The 15509-nt window shown below is 57.2% G+C and overlaps 6 protein-coding genes and 1 non-coding gene across 7 annotated transcripts; 2 read left to right on the top strand and 5 right to left on the bottom strand.

Moving 5' to 3' along the window:
• The first annotated feature begins 4341 nt into the window (after positions 1–4341).
• Positions 4342–5204, top strand: B0H64DRAFT_381993 (uncharacterized protein). The gene has a single exon (XM_062802839.1). It carries the CDS (start codon positions 4599–4601, stop codon positions 5061–5063), a length of 465 nt encoding a protein of 154 aa, XP_062664360.1. The 5' UTR covers positions 4342–4598; the 3' UTR covers positions 5064–5204.
• B0H64DRAFT_428816 (ribosome recycling factor-domain-containing protein) lies at positions 5205–6284 on the bottom strand. Its single transcript, XM_062805865.1, has 2 exons — positions 6180–6284; positions 5205–6116 (listed from the first exon to the last, which is right to left on the bottom strand). The coding sequence occupies exons 1-2, from the start codon at positions 6242–6244 to the stop codon at positions 5276–5278; spliced, it is 906 nt and encodes a 301-aa protein (XP_062664359.1). The 5' UTR covers positions 6245–6284; the 3' UTR covers positions 5205–5275.
• A 121-nt stretch (positions 6285–6405) lies between these two features.
• B0H64DRAFT_t12 lies at positions 6406–6491 on the top strand. The gene has a single exon. It is a non-coding gene; the product is annotated as a tRNA-Val (tRNA).
• An 826-nt stretch (positions 6492–7317) lies between these two features.
• B0H64DRAFT_25025 (uncharacterized protein) lies at positions 7318–9231 on the bottom strand. The gene is made up of 4 exons (XM_062799973.1): positions 8782–9231; positions 8398–8691; positions 8206–8336; positions 7318–8137 (listed from the first exon to the last, which is right to left on the bottom strand). The coding sequence occupies exons 1-4, from the start codon at positions 9062–9064 to the stop codon at positions 7445–7447; spliced, it is 1401 nt and encodes a 466-aa protein (XP_062664358.1). The 5' UTR covers positions 9065–9231; the 3' UTR covers positions 7318–7444.
• Positions 9232–10126: 895 nt separating this feature from the next.
• On the bottom strand, positions 10127–12213 carry B0H64DRAFT_370036 (autophagy-related protein 22; the record flags this gene model as incomplete). Its single annotated transcript, XM_062802069.1, has 3 exons — positions 10127–11757; positions 11820–11825; positions 11898–12213. 3 exons carry the CDS (start codon positions 12211–12213, stop codon positions 10127–10129), a joined length of 1953 nt encoding a protein of 650 aa, XP_062664357.1.
• Positions 12214–12876: 663 nt separating this feature from the next.
• Positions 12877–13430, bottom strand: B0H64DRAFT_25019 (uncharacterized protein). The gene has a single exon (XM_062799972.1). The coding sequence runs from the start codon at positions 13266–13268 to the stop codon at positions 12972–12974; it is 297 nt and encodes a 98-aa protein (XP_062664356.1). The 5' UTR covers positions 13269–13430; the 3' UTR covers positions 12877–12971.
• A 232-nt stretch (positions 13431–13662) lies between these two features.
• On the bottom strand, positions 13663–14436 carry B0H64DRAFT_24942 (uncharacterized protein). The gene is made up of 2 exons (XM_062799970.1): positions 14209–14436; positions 13663–13910 (listed from the first exon to the last, which is right to left on the bottom strand). The coding sequence occupies exons 1-2, from the start codon at positions 14348–14350 to the stop codon at positions 13678–13680; spliced, it is 375 nt and encodes a 124-aa protein (XP_062664355.1). The 5' UTR covers positions 14351–14436; the 3' UTR covers positions 13663–13677.
• Between the last annotated feature and the right edge of the window lie 1073 nt (positions 14437–15509).

The raw sequence follows: 15509 nt of genomic DNA, 5'->3' as shown, positions 1-15509 counted from the left end.
GGTCTCCATCTCAGCTCTCCTAAGCGCGAATCCGTGTGTGGCGGGTATTGCGGCAGCGTGGAGAAGCCGCATTGTGATGGAGAATCGGAGATCCGTCGCAGAACCAACACGGCGAGCTCTCGGCGGCACCACGTTGGAGAAAAGGGACTCACGAGGAACTAACGGGACACAGCACCGAACCCGTGGCCCTGGTCGGAGAATCGGGACTGCAGACCATCCCGGCAATCCAGCGCAGGTATTTCGTACAGATAACTAACGGTGTTGATGTTTGGCGCCGGGAACTTCGTCTCAATGGCACCCTTCCTCCCATGTCGAACAAATCGGAGAAATATCTGGGGCAAGCTCCCATCTGTGCGTTTGTGCGGCTGTGCCATTTCGTCGAAACAAGTCCGAAAATTGGGAAATTGTGGGGAGCTTGCCAGATGCAGCTGAGGCACTCGGGAAGAAACGCATGGCCCCACCCACCCACACACAACCACGTTTCGGCTGTGGCTTGCTTCCTTCCGATTCACGTGCTTCCGTGTCGTAGCTGCCATCCAACTTCCACCTACCTTCCTTCCGTTGACGAATGGACTCGGTAATTGTGTCGAAATAAACATTGGGACTTGGAAGCAACTGGAGCCCGTGTTCTAACAACGTTTTTATGCTGCTAAGCGCCGCTCTAAGATCACCCATTGAGAGGCTCAACCTCGGACACATAATATATTGTCAACATGAACCTCTCTCCCCCAGCCAAACTCGAATTCCACAGTCGACAGGGTGACGAAATACTTTCCTTTCCTGCAAAGCCAGTGCTCGGTACTTCGGGTTGTCGGACCACGAGCTCATGGCGGATTTCTGCAAGTTGATGCGGAATTCAACACGCTGCGAGCTCTCCCCGTTTCGGTCGTGGATACTGTGTCGACTCCCGGCTCTGCATACTGCTTCATCAGGCTTGATACAGTTGCATCCCGGGCGCGGCCTGCATACTGTCTGCCCCCAAGGGTGGTGCCCTTCCTGCCCACTCTTCCCCCAACCTGCAGCAGCAATGCTGGGGGATGCGACGTTGAAGAGAGCCTCACCCAGCCAAACACACCCTTCCCCGGTCACATGGACCTGGCGACACGCCCAATGGAGCGACACCTCCCGCTCGGAGGCCAGGTTGATCTCGTAGGCGAACCCGGCCTGGGGCCGTGACGGCGGCCACTCTTCTGCATCCTTCGTCGATCCAAGGACAGCGATCTTCTTCCCGCACCGTTTTCTTTTTTCTTTTTCTAAAAGCAAACACACTGCCTGTTCCACAATGACGGGATGCCTTTCCGCTGGAGCTAGAAGGTGGGGGTCATGTCAGACATCGCCGGGGTCCCATTGACACTCGCGTCTCCGCGCTTAACGAGCCGCGGCCTAGGATAAGCTTCCTTGAACTCGCTTACACAGTCCCTTCCCTCACATCCGAGGCTGAAGTATCCCGGACCGGTACGGCGACGAACCCCTCCGAACCTCAACGGCCCGGCGGCGGGGCCACTCGCCGGATGTTTACCCGGGACAGACGACTCGGAGACACTGGGCTTTTAACTCAACCTGGCTTTTAAGCCAAACCGGGCTGGCTTTCAGCTCCACAGTGATTGTATTGCAGATAGCAAGGTATATCTTGCTGATCCTCGGGCTTGTTGGCACGCCGAGATGTTGGGTGTCGGTTACCAGCCACCGCATGGGCGAAAAAGCCGGACTCCAAATGCTCAACTGTCGGGACGAAACGAAGGTTATTCGGCAAGTTCAAGAAAGTGCCAAGGAATTTTACAGATTATAGTTAAAGAGTATACATCTAGCTTTGCTCTCGCGCTAGGTTTACTCGACTTGGGTTTCTTTTCCTCCGCTTCATTTCTTTTTATTCGGTTGTCCTTTTGCTTGACTCGGTCTTTTTCGACTCAAGTTCTTGCTACTTGGACTCCTAAGCTAGGTACCTACCTGTTCTTCGAAGTCCGGTTTCTTTTTGGTCAGAGAGTGCCAGGGTGTACTTCTCGGTTACCCGTCTTCTCTCGAACAACTGATGGCGGCGGCTCGAAGTCAAGAGTGTTTCCGCCCGCACCACCATCTCGAGTTGTCGGAAAGACGTGCCGGGGGTACCCCCCTTCATCGCCCCAAATAAGGCGGACACAAGCCATTATTGACCAACGAACTCAAGTGCCGACGCTTGGGATGCCGTCCATTCGCTTACACCCCCTGGGTTGATTGCCTGCATTCAGAGGACCTTCGCGAATTTAGGCTCTGCAACCTTGCCACCGAGGAGACCTGCAGGCACACTCCATACGCCATACTTGCATGACATGCAATATTTCGAATAGTCGTTTGCATAGTGGCGGCTCACGTCCCCGGTAAGGCATCGAGCATCTGCTGATCAGCGAAGCGGCATGCTATTGCCATCCATTCATCAAAGCCCTTCCGAGATCCCCTCTTGACGAGATAATCTAATCTGATCGAACGTCGATATATCATTGCTTGGCAATATGAACCTAGTTGCACGGGCAAGTACATACTATCTTACGAATATGCCACTTTCACAGGTAACACATAAAGGCGGAGGCGGGCAGAAACGAACAAGGATATGTGAGATGAGTGGGGGAGATGAGTTGAAGAACGAAAGAAAGCCAACTGTTTGTGACTCTGTCCCCAAGCCCGAGGCGCCGATTCGACAGCTCTAATGACGGATGTGACGAACTGTATGATATGTCAAAAAACGCCATGCCAGCTCCCTAGACCGGGCCCCTCTCGTGTCCCCATGGGAGCCTCAACCGTCATAGGTGCGCCTCTGACTTGCCACGTACGCGTGGGGAGTGCAGGCGGGCACCAAGCCAAGTTTGAAACGTAGCTAAGTGGAGGGCTGGTCATGGATAACCCAGCAAGTCGGAACGTGTTGTTCTATGGCTGCAGGGTAGCCTCTGAGTGAATTGAGCGAGTAACAGATCGGATGCCTTCAGTCTTGAGACGAACTGTCCATCGGTCTATGTCCGGGTCTTCCTAATTGCAATAGACTTCTCAATTGGACATAGCTCCCACGTGGAGTATTTCCTTTCACGGAGTTACTCTATCGCAAGGAACTTGGAACTATGAGTCAAGAATCCACCCTTGCCTTGTCGAGTATGGGCAGATATAGGGCGTGACTGCTGATCTCCCCAATCCATACCACGCCCAATACCTAGGTACCTACTGTAGATATCCGACGGCAGTGGAACATAATAAGTCTCGACTACACTCGTGTTCTCTAGGTACCGTATGTGAGAAATAACAGGAGGTACGGTAGGTACATAAAAAACGGGAGGAAGTTTAAGCGCTGTGGAAAGGGTCACAAAGGCTGACGAGATTCGGGGGATGGTGAGCGCTTGGCCTTCGCGTCTCGGTTTTTATCTCTCTTTCTGCACACAGACTGACTGGGCGGTTAGATACCGTAGGTAGGTAACTGCTGTCTCACCATTGGATTTCGAAAGAGGTTGTTGAGGAAGGCAAGAGCAGGTGGAGTTGCTCCCAAAGAAACCAGGGTCCTGGTTCCAGCCCCACCCAAGGCACACGATTGACCAACCACAGCTGCGCTAACATTTTCAACTTTGGAACCACAACCATTTTCAAGTTCCCGCTTCAAAGTCCAAATTCGCAAGTCGTCTCCCGACCTCGCGACGGATAGACGGACGGACGGACGGACGGGTAGAAAACGAACCGAACCCTCGGCGCCGCGTTCCATCGAGGCGCCTACACATACCGCCATCACACATACACCAAAAAAAAAAAAGCCAACAATGAACCGACACGCCTTCCGATCCGCCCTCGGGCGCGGCACGCCCACCACCACGGCCCGCGCCCTGACCCTCCCCGTCAGCACCACGACCCCGACCACCTTCTCCTCCTTCTTCTCGACCACCGGCCCCCGGCCCTCGGACGACCCCCCCAACAACAACAACAACAACAACAACAACAACAGCAGTAGCAGCAAACCCCGCTCCCAATCCGCCGCCGTCTCCCGCCTGAGCCAGCTCAACACCTCCCGCCGGAGCGACTCACCCGGCGGCTTCGGCGGCAGCGGCGGCGGCCCATCATCATCATCATCACCATTCCGCAGCGGCGGCCAGGGCGGCGTGGACGCCCGCTCGCTGCGCGTGTCGCCCGGCGGGGGCCCCACGTCGTCGTCGTCGTCGTCGTCGTCGTCTTCGGGGCCGCGCGTGCTGAACATACGCAGCCTGCGCGGGGGCATCCGCGGGCGTATGCCGTTTGGGCGCGGCGGTGGTGTCGGGGGGCGGTTCGCGCCCGGTGCGCCCGGTGCTGGGCCCCGGCGGGTTGGGTTTGGGTTTGGAGGTGGGGGTGGTGGTGGTGGTGGGGCTGGCGGGCGTGTGGTGTTGGGGAGTGGGGGGTTCAAGGGTGGTTCGGGACGGTTTGGGGGGTTTAAGGGTAGAGGTGGTGGTCAGAATGGTCGTCGGGGTGGCCGCTTTCAGCGTGGTCGGGGGAGGGGAGGGGGGGACGGGAAGCCGCGTGAGGCGAGGGGGGGGAAGTTGGTTTGGGAGCCCGAGGAGCAGGCCGTGATCGACCGGCTGGAGAAGGGCGAGGTGGTGCCGTTTGATCCGAAGCTGACGATGGACTCGCTGACCGGGTACGGCGCGGCGATGGCGACGGACGCGTCCATTGGTCAGGTCGAGACGGTGCTGCGGACGATGCGGCTCATGACGGGCGGCATGGCGTTCAACTCGGACTCGGGCGTCACGGCTGATGTTAAGCAAGTCATGAAGCGGTACCGGGCCAAGAAGCCCATCTTCGTGCACAGCAAGGAGGAGAAGGCGTGGATCGAGAGCGCCCAGCCCCGTCTCAAGCTGGTCGGGCCCGACGCCGGCACCAAGAAGGCGATTATCGAGCCTGCGGTTCTGGGCAAGTACCAGTCGGCCGGCTTTGCCGAAACCAGCGACGTCGCGGGTACCATGGCCAACTACCACTCGCGGACTTTCACCTACATGGCGGCAGACTCGCAGAAGTTCATGGACAAGGTTTTGTCGTTGCTGCCGGCGGAACGGGGTGGTAAGCCCGCCTCTCAGGCCAAGCCTTGACGGAGGAAAGGGGAAAGAAAAAAGGACTCAGCTCATGGGCCAGGGCTCTTTGTCCCAATATGTAACAATACCGTCTCGCCCCATGTTTTGTTGGTCTATTTGTACAGAGGTCTATCCACGTAGCATAGAAACACACATGTTATTCCATCTTCCACGTTGCCGGGGGAATCTATCTCCTTATGCTCCATCACCAGCAGGTTGCCTTCCACCTCTCAGCTCGCCCGCGCCATAACAGCCGCTATAACCTCCTTCTCCTTCGCCAGAATACCCTTCATCCGCTCATCCTGCAGCTTCTGCAGCTTATCCTTGAGCTTATGCGCATCATCACTCAACACCACCCCTTCCCCGCGCCACTTCTTGTGCTGCACGGCCCGGCGATGCGCGTCGTCGCGCACGCGCACCCGCCAGGCCTGGCAGACCTCCTTGGCGCGGCGGGCCAGCGCGTCGGCGCGCTCGGGCTCGACCGTCATGGTCAGCTCCAGCGGGTTGTCGGCGCTGCGCTGCGGCTGCTGGTTGAACTCGGGCGACCGCTGCACCGCGCTCACGATGGGCTTGACGGACCCCTCCTCGAACGCCAGGATCGACCACCGCCGCCCGCCGAGCGGCGCCACCGTGGCCAGCTCGCGGAGCGGGAAGGTCTGGGCCGGTTGTTTCTTGTCCGGTTGCACCGGGATCGCGCCGATCACCTCGGCGTTGAAGCGGCCGCCGCTGCGGAGTTTTTTTAGCTCCTCGCTGAAGTGCGACTCGGCGCGGTCGAAGGCGTTTTGGAGGTCGGTGAAGTCGAAGGGGTTGACGCCGTCCGCTTCCGCCCCGGCGCCGCCTGAGGAGGGGGTGGGTTCGGCGGCGCTATTGTTGTCGGCGGGGCTGTCGCTGTTGTGGTTTTTCTTGCCGCCTTTCTTTTTTTGGCATGTTGCCGTGTGGGAGAATGGACGGGCTAGCGGGCCGTTCCATGGTGCGTTGCGGGTGACGGCGATGGCGCCGGCAACGGAGTGGGAGGAGAGTGTGGGCTGGTCCAACAACGGCCTCTGGTTTTGGAGCAAGGACGAAGTGGTCCTGTGATTGCAACGTGAGCTTGCATTCTTCGTGATTGGTAAGCCATTGGGCTGTCAGACGAACCTTAGCGGTGTCCCGCTGACCGCGCTGCTGCGGAGTATGTTGTTGGCAGTGCGCAGGTGTCTCATGGTATCTCTGTGCTTTGCTCTGTGTATTCCTGCGCTGGTGTTGAAGTGTTTGAGTTGACCGCGGGGACCTAACTTGGATGGAGCCAATCAAGCGTGTCAGGGGTCTGCAGTTGGAGCCCAAAGGCTCCTGTGATTCTGTGCATCACAGTCACCTCTAAAACGGCTGCGTGGCCCAGTGGTTAAGGCATCTGCTTTACAAGGATATTTGTCTCGCAGAGGATCGCAGGTTCGAGCCCTGCCGCGGTCATTCTTTTGCCTCTCTCCTCTAGTGAGGTTGTTGCTTTTTAGTCTACCTTTGTAGTGGCAAGAGCGCACAACAGCGAGGTTTGGATAAAAGACAACGATCGGGTGATAGATTGAGCATTAAGATATTACGGGGGAGTGGGACGCCACTAACTACTTCGTAGCAGAGAGTTGTTGGCGGAGTTTGATGGCGAGGGTGGTGGATAGGGGAGGCTGAACAGGAGAAAATGCGGGCTCGAGTAACAAGCCGCGTGTCTTTGCTGTTCTTGCATCGAAGGGACGTCCATAATAACCCATAGGAGACAAAGCACTCCTGCATCGATTGTCGCTAGATAGGTGGTTATACGGAATAGATAGGTAGGTAAAACACATGCCGACAGGCCGACTGACAGCGAAAACAAGCCTCGGGGTTCAAACTCTACCCTCGCCTTTGCCGAGTCCTTGCCGTGATGGTCAGGCTATAAGAATACCACACAACTCCAAACCTCTCTTCCTCCTCCTCGTAGTTAGTCAAATCCGAATCCGACCCATTTTACTCCTGTCCCACATTAGAAGACCCCACACACTCTCGCATATCCCACAGTCGACTCTCCGCACCCCTTTGTTGCGCCGCGTCCTCCGCGTGGGTTGGTTGTCGGGGATCGCGTGTCCGCCCCATCAGTCTTCCCGTACACAATGGTCGATGAGAAAAAGGGACCCTTGACATGTAGCCCGAGGGTGTTTGCCGCGCCCAATGAACCAGGGCAGGTGAGTTCGACAGCCCGTCATCAGTTCCTTCTCCAGAATGAGTTCCTCCCGCCACATCAATCTCTTCCTCCAAATCGATTTCTCCCTTGGAATCGACACTCTCTTCCCCTTGGTCCTCTCCATACTCCTCAGTACCGTTCCCTTCTCCCGCCCTCTGTCCTCATCCTCGAATCGGTTGGCTTACGACCGCTCACAGAACTGTGGCGGCCCTTAGTTGACTTGATCCCCACAAAGCAGGCACTTGACAGGCTCCGTCCAAATCTTCTCTCCACCGGTCACGCCTTCGCGCAGATCCCGGAATTCGATCGTTGGTGGGCCCATGTCGGCCGTCTTCAGCGCCGCCTCGAACAGGCCCTCCCACGGCCGCGAGCCGTCGCCGTTGGCCTCCGCGCCCCCCTTCTTCCGTGGTCTGCCCGGCTTGCGCCCTGGGGTTGACTTGCTGCCGCCGGCCGGCTTGCTCGGTGTGTCTGTGTTGGTGGTGTTCTCGCTGACCCCTCGCTGTGGGCGATCGCTGGTCCGCAGAGGGAGCGAATCCTCCGGCGCTGCCTGGGCGTCCTCGTCGTCGGCTGCCTGCCTGACCTCGACATTGTCTTTCGTGCCGACATGCACCGCATCGGATGGCGCAGCCTCGGACTTGACGTCAATCGACTGCTCCGCGGAGCCCTCGGCGCCGGTTTCGGAGGGGCTTAACGGCCGCTTTCCCTCGTCACCGTTCTCTTCCTTTTTCGCGGGTACTGGAGCAAGGTGTGGCTTGTCGGTGCCCAATCGTGCGTATACCGCCTTGAGCGCATCGTCAATGATACATTGTTCGTGCATCCACTTCTTGCATGCTTCCGTTGTGCACCCGATCAGCATCTTATCGGGATTCCCCGGTGTGTTGCAACTGCAGACGAGCTCGACCGTCTAGAGAAAGGGCGAGGTTAGCGCAATCTCCTCATGGAAAATTAGGTAGTAGGAAAGCGGTTGCATACGGAAAGCTCATATGTCCTGACGTCGAACGCCTGCCTCCAATACAGTGCATTCTGTATCTCCTCGTCGTTTTCCTCGTACCACTGCTTCACTTGCGCCTGGGAGGTGACGCTCACGACGTTGATAATATCCACTACCTGACGTCAGTTTCTGGAGTCGCCCCCATAATATGCGCCGCAGCCATGAGTGCTTACTATGATTCGAGGCGATCAGCTCGTTCATGCCGTGGTATTGTTGGCGGCTCTGGACTGTCTTTCTGCCGTCGTGAGTCCCCTGCGGAAGCTCGTCGGGCCAGTACATCCAGTAGACTCGCGCATACACGTGGTGTTCGTCGCTTGCGCGGATTTCCAAGATGCGTGCAACCCAGTCGTCGTCCGACTTCTTCCTGGGCTGCATGGGCTCGTTGTTATTGACGGCTTTCTGGCGCTCGATGCTGAAGTCGTTCGCGACATAGATAAAGCCTTCGCTGAAGTACTTGATCCCGTTCACTGCGCGTCAAAGCAAACGTTGCTGTTAGTCCAACGTGGTCCGATCCCGGCGCGTAGGGCAGACCGAAGGGATGAAAAAGATAGACTTACGGACGAAGCTGTTGTATCTGGTCATGTCCGTCCATCTCTTTGAGGGGTCGACTTGGTAATAGAGATCCATGGTCTCGTGCGTCTTGAACTTGCCACAGGGCGCAAAGGGCGACATCTGCAGGTTGATTCTCTGGGCTGTGTCCTCCTCATCACCATTCTCGGTGCGCCGGCGCTTCTTCTTCTTTTGCTCCTTGTCCTTGGGATCGACAATCTTGATGGTGAAGGGGCATTCCGCACGGTTGTCCTCGGGTTCGGCCCTCGGCCTCTTGCGCGCGGACGCCATGGCTGCCAAGTGTTGCGATGTTTTGCGCCCGGATGAATTGGCGTTGGGTCGAGGTTGTGACGGGGTTCCGTCTCGATCGCGGGTGCCGGGTACAGAAAATCAGCGCGTAGCAACGGCCGCTCGATAAAAGCAGACGCGTGGATGCGGATGTGCAAAGGGTCGTGGTTGTGGTGAAGGGTCTGGAAACGGGTTGGCTCGCGAAGGAGTTGCCGGGGGTACGTGCTTCGGGAGGAGGAGCGTGGGGAGCAACAGGCAGTGCGTGCGGTCACCTCGGTGGCTGGGGAATACCACCGACACCGACGGGGGAAGAGTCGGACCACACTGATCGGTGTGCCTCAGGTCTTCTCTAACATCAAAAAGCTGATGGCAGCCTTCACACGACTTCCCCAAGGCCGTTGCTGTGCAGGCGAGCGATGCTCCTGCGTCAATGGACAATGGCAGTTGCAGTTGCAGTTGGCAGTCAGTCGGCACGTCCTCGTCGCAACGAAGATGACAGCAAAATTTACGGAATTCCGCGTCCGCCAACCGGGGGCAGGGAAATGGGGTCCCCAGCCACGTGATTTTGTGAGGGGAGAGAGGAGAACCTGGGAATTGGGGGGAAATGATGTGGCTGGAGACGCTGAGCACGGCGCTTCCTTACCAATGCCCACGCCAAGGAATGAAAGCGACGCTGATGGAGAAGGGGCGGAGGGGTGGCGCCAACGTCATGACCTTCCCGCAAGAGCCAGCTTGACCAACCTGGAAAGTGCCAGAGACTGATTGCTACAACACAGTAACAACACTTAAGTTACCGTGACCGAAGAAGACAAACCCATCCCGTAAGATGTGTAATTGGGTTTGGAATCACCAGCGGACCAAGCAAGGTAACGATAACCAGAGGCCTCGACGAATGCCATGATACCATTTCTTCGTGGCACGCCCCTCCTTCCATCGGCACATTATACCAGAGTCAACCCAGCAGATGACGACTTCTTTGGTGGCACTTCCAACGAATAAGCCAGACAACGAGACAACGAACGCCGTCGCTATGCATCAAGTGTAAAACAAACCCAGCAACGCCCATCACTGATCCGTCTCCTCATCATAAACGTCCAAAATAGCCCGACTCTCCTCATCACTCTCCCTCTCCGCACTCCGCGTCACCTTGAACCCCTCGATAATCTCGGCCAGCTTCTCCCCCTCGCTGCGCCCCCTCTCAACATCGATACACCAAATAAGCGGCGCAGGTAGGCCGACGATAGCCGCGAGGAACCAGAAGGCAGGGCGGATCTCGCCCGAGGCGTCGATGATGGCGCCGACAATGGCCGGGCCGAAGACGCTGGAGCCCTTGTCGGTGATGGCATACAGCGCGTAGAAGGCGGCCTCGGAGCCGGGCGGGATCAGCTCGCCGTAGAGCGAGCGGCAGTATCCGCTCAGGCCGCCCAAGACGAAGCCGTAGACGGCAGCCAGCGGGTACATCTCCCAGGGCTGCTGCAGACCAAAGACACCCCAGTTTTTGACGAAAGGCAGGTAGCCGAGCAGGCCGTAGAGCGGGATGATCTCGAAGAGGGCGATGCAGGCGAGGATAGTCTGGTGGGCTTGGAGGTGGAGGCGGCGCGAGATGAAGGACCACGAGAAAGCGCCCGTGATGCCGGCGGCGGTGGAGATGACGTTAATCATGCCGAGTGCCCAGGGCTCCATGTGTAGCTGAGTCTTGGCGAAGAGAATGGCGGTCGAGGACGTGGTGGCGATGGCGTCCGAAAGGAGGAACCAGCCGCCGAGGAAGAGCATGATGTCGACGAGGCGACGGGCGAGCTGGATGGTGCGGAACAGGGACTTCCAGGCGTAGAGAGTGTAGGAGATGAAGGCGCGGATGCCGCTGTGGCGCGACGACGCAGGTAATGGGGGGCCTGGTCGGGGACGGAGCCACATGGCGGCCGGGACGGTGAAGACGGCCCACCAAACGCCGATGACAAAGAGGACGACGCGTTGAGACCAAGTCGTGTTTTTCATCTGAATGAGGATGAAGATGGCGATGCACTGGAGGAACAGGCCGGCGATGTAGCCTATCCCGATCCCCTTGGCAGATATCTGCGTCGATAAGGTGAGCTCGTGCGAGGTCAGCTCCTCGCGCGTCTGCACCCGAGTGATAGCGTGCCCGTCCTCCAGTGTGTTCCGTGGCAGTAAAGCGGCCGTCGAGTCGGACAGTGCTGTCTCTCCATCCAGGTCTTGGTGATCCTCCACGTCCTGGCCATTCGGGATGAGGTCGGCTTCCTTGTCTATGATCTCGGGGTGGTGTCTGACAAGGAGCGGCAGGAATGAGTTTAGAAGCACGAAAGATGCGCCGAAGGAGGTGTTCGAGATAATGGCGAGCAGTCCGCCAAAAAGATAGAATTTGCTCGAGACGAAGATATAGAGCATGACGGCAATGCTCCCGATCCAGCCAAAAGCGAGCAGCAGCTTCTTGCGGTAGTTTCCGTGGTCGGCGGCGCAGCTGATACTGACAACCAGGAGCGCCTGGATCAGGACGCTCACGCTAAACGTATACATGGCGAAGCTCGCCGTGTTGATCTCTAGACCGAGCACATAGACGACGCACTGCCCGCCGTTGCCACCGTTCTTATCCGAGCTAGAGCCGCAGGGCGATATACGATCGGAAAGAAGGACGCCATTTTCTCTGGCCAGACTCTCGAGTAATATTGGGATAAAAGAGCCTAGTTATTTGCGGTCAGTTTCCGAGCTCCGGAGACGGTGAGCAGGGCGGTCAGCAACATACCGATTCCTACACCAATATGTTAGCTTTTGATACCGGTATGCAAATACTCGCCTCAGCATGGCAAAGCAGAAAACTGACCACAGATTACATAGACTTCGGCGGCAAATGCATATGCATACCAACCGGCGAGCTCCTTGGGACTGGTGGGGCGGGTGTCGTCTCCGGGATAACGCGGTGGGATCGCGCCGAAGCTGCTACTGCCACTACCACTATTGCTCCTGCTGCGGCCGGGGCTCATGATGCCAAAGTTTTCCACCGAGCCGGTGCTGGATCGTTCGTCGTCGGCTTCAAATGAGGATGAGTGGAAAGAGTGCTTTGACAATTGTGAGAGCCGGGAGAAGAGGCGCGGAGCGAGTGGCGGGCGCCCAGACTCAGCGTCGTTCCAGGGCGCCATTGGCGCTAGCCAGCCGTTCCCTTGTCCACCACCGGCAGGCAGCACAGGGGATGGACAACCTGCCTTTACAGCACAGCGAAACAAATCAGTCGATTGCTGCACGACGTCACCGGTGTCAGAGAGCGTTCCCGCTCCTGATGGGAATTAAGAACTTGAGACGATGAAATCTCAAGTTACCAAATAAAATCCCCCTGTTTCCTCGCTCGCAATATTTCGGTCTTTGGACAACCAAAACGTTTCAAGTTTCGTCGATTGCCGAGTTCCACCGTTGATCTTCACAAGCCGAGGACGGGTACGTATATTTGGGGTATTTGGGAGCGCATCCGGGTCGAGGGAGGTATTGTCGCCGTCGCGATATCAAATCGAAGCGATTTCATGTTCAAATCTTTCAGGGCAGTCGCAAGAAGCCGAGCGGGTGCCTTAACCCAACGTCGCCGCCCGGGCAGGGTCCGAGTTAAGTACTCGGTCTCTCTATGTTTAGGACAGGCACCGCCGTGTGGGAACCCCCACCGCATGGACAAGGTTGTTGGTGTGCGAATCCGGGGATCAAAGTGGGTGTGTTGATCACGGGCCGCTATGTATGGTTGCCGACCACCCGTTCCAGATCTCGAACCTGTGACCAGAAGGCCCCGAGGCCCTGACATACGAGTTCCGACCCCTCCCTCTTATTGAAGCGCCAATCGCGGCATTTACTATTAAGGTATATGTCTTGCTTTGGCCGCCTCCATTCCGTTTCACAAGCTTCGAAACACGAAAACCTATCTACCGACGTTCCAAACCAACACACGAAGATCGACCCCCCGACTCCACGATGGGTACGGTGACTCTCCGACGGTGGCGATTTCACAAGCGCATGCCGGCCTGATCACACTGCCAATAACGGTGCCAGTTCCTGCGGGCTCCTGCGGGTTCCCTGCGGGTGTCCTGCGCAGCGCGCCGATTGCATGGCAGCTAACCCGGAACGAGAGAGCTACCACGCCCAAAGGAGCCCAGTGACCTTCTCTTCTGGGGCGCTGTCGCCAACAGATCGCTGACTTGCGCCTCTTGGCGCCCATTCCTGCCAAGCTCAGCGCTCAACACGACGAGCATGGGGCGAAGATGACGATGCTGCTCGGCGGCATGGAGGTGTCTCATGGACCATCTTCAGCTACTTCTAGATCCGGCGACGATCACAGTCCAGATTCTCAGCAACCGTGCTGAGAGGCAGGGTTCCCCAACCATTCAAAGGGCGGCTGAGGTGCTGAGGCATGGAGATCATGGCGCGGGCAGGGATGCACCGAATGCCGGCTGCAACGACACGTTCCTAATATTCCGAAGAGGTGTGTTCCTTCACTGTAACTCACGAATTAAAACTGAGCGCCCGATCGATCCATCGGTGGTATCAACGCAAAGAACAAAAACAACAACAACGACCAAAATCAACCTAACCCCATAGCATTCCCAGAGCGGCAGCAGCATCCCCCCCTATTTCTTCCCCAAAAAACCCATAATCTTCCTCTTCAGCTTATCCGCTAGCCCGACCGGCGCCGCGGGCCCCTCCCCGGCCGACTTCTTGGCGATGTGCTCGTTGCCGGCCCCGCCGCGGCCCGTGTGGTAGTCGGCGTTGTCGTGGCTCGGCCGGACGGCCACCCCGGGGACAAGGTCCTGGTCCAGGCGCGTGACCTGCTTCACGCCTGCGTCGCCGATGTTGGCGGCGCCTGTTTAGGGGTTACGAAGAGGAGGGGTTAGCGATGGTATTCTTTCCTTTTGGAGGGGGAGGGTTGGGGTTGCGCGGGGATGGTGGGTGATGGATGGCTTATCGCAAGCTGGGGCTTGGCGTGCATCCCGCTGTGGGGGGGGCGGGATGATCAAGTCCGGAGGTCGTCTCAAGATTGAACCCCAAAACTTGGAGTTGGTGGAATCTTGGGACGATGCTCCGAAATATGTGCATGTCTCTGCATGTCTCTCCATGTCTCCTCCTGGATGTGAATTTTGGGGAGATGGGTGTAATCGTACCTCCGCGGCCAGTGCTGAAAGCTCCGTCTCCATGGCTGCCCGGTGCGCCCACACGAACCACCTCTCCGTCGACGTATTGTGTGTTGTCGGGGTTGATGTTACCGGCGCCACCGCGGCCGTGGGAGACTTCGGGGGCTGACATGTTGTTGAACTCGTCGGCGTAAACTAAAGATGTGTTCGGTGTGAAAGCGACTAGATGGTTGCGCCGGTGACCGAGCGATGAGGTCGTTGAGAGAGGAAGAGACCGAGGGACGGGGAGTCGAGGAGGCTGGAGGAAGGCGAGACCGGAGGTGAGACACGCCTTATAATGCAAGTCAGCCGCGGCGGTAGGGATTCACGCAAGATTTCCTGGCTTGAACCTGGCAGCTGGATTGGTAGACAAAGATGCCATGACAGCTCCTGGTAACGAACCTCGAAGGCGATAACAGAGAGAGATAACGATAAGGTAAGGCGCGTGCCAAGGCCTGTCAAGGCTAGGCGAGATCCATGGAGAACGATATCCCACCATTACGTAACTAACGAATCAGCGCTCTCAAATGGTCTCCTCTTGCATCTGCTCCGAGAGAGACACGTGCTGTGGAGGGATGGTGCTCAAACTCTCTCCCGACCTCCCTACCTACCTTCTATGTATACAGAATATTAGTATTGATCTGGGCCAGACTGACCGACTGAGCTGAAAATTGGCTAACACAAGAAAATCAAATGTAACTCAGTTCCACAGCCTGGAATGGTCCCAGTGTTATTTTTTTTCTCGCAAACCAAACAGGTCCCTTTCCCACGCCGTCGATGAAACCCGATGAGAAGATGGATGGCGACAAGTTTACCTAGCTTGAGGGAGAGTAAGAAGAACATCGCAAACCATGGATGTTATGTCGCTTATGTGTGGCCGGGCGACGAAATGATATGATGACAGCGTCACAGCTCAAATACGGCGATGTTGTCATCTTTCCAGTCTTGCCTCGTCTTAGAGAAACCCCTGGCTCTTATTCGGGGCTGAGCCTTGACTTTGAATGCACCTGGCAAAGAGCGGCCAAGATGCCTGATTCGTTACTGTTTCCTGAGTCTGTTGTGTAACCCTCGGACCGGGCACGTGACTGATTCAGATTCCGGGTGATGGCTACCATTGTGCTTACTATTCGAAGGAGTCTGATGTCTTGGATTGGTTGAGTCTGTTGTGCGAGAGAGGTTTGTTTCTTCTGTCTCTCCAGGTCTAATGTGGGCCCAAGGCGAGTCCGAGGCTGCCTACCTCCCTACCCCCCTACCTCAACCAACCATCTTATAAGATTCTGCGATGCACATCA

This window comes from Chaetomium fimeti (assembly GCF_033439085.1).
Source record: "Chaetomium fimeti strain CBS 168.71 chromosome Unknown B0H64scaffold_1, whole genome shotgun sequence".
Taxonomy (NCBI): Eukaryota; Fungi; Ascomycota; class Sordariomycetes; order Sordariales; family Chaetomiaceae; genus Chaetomium; species Chaetomium fimeti.
This window is presented reverse-complemented; position numbering and strand designations above follow the sequence as displayed.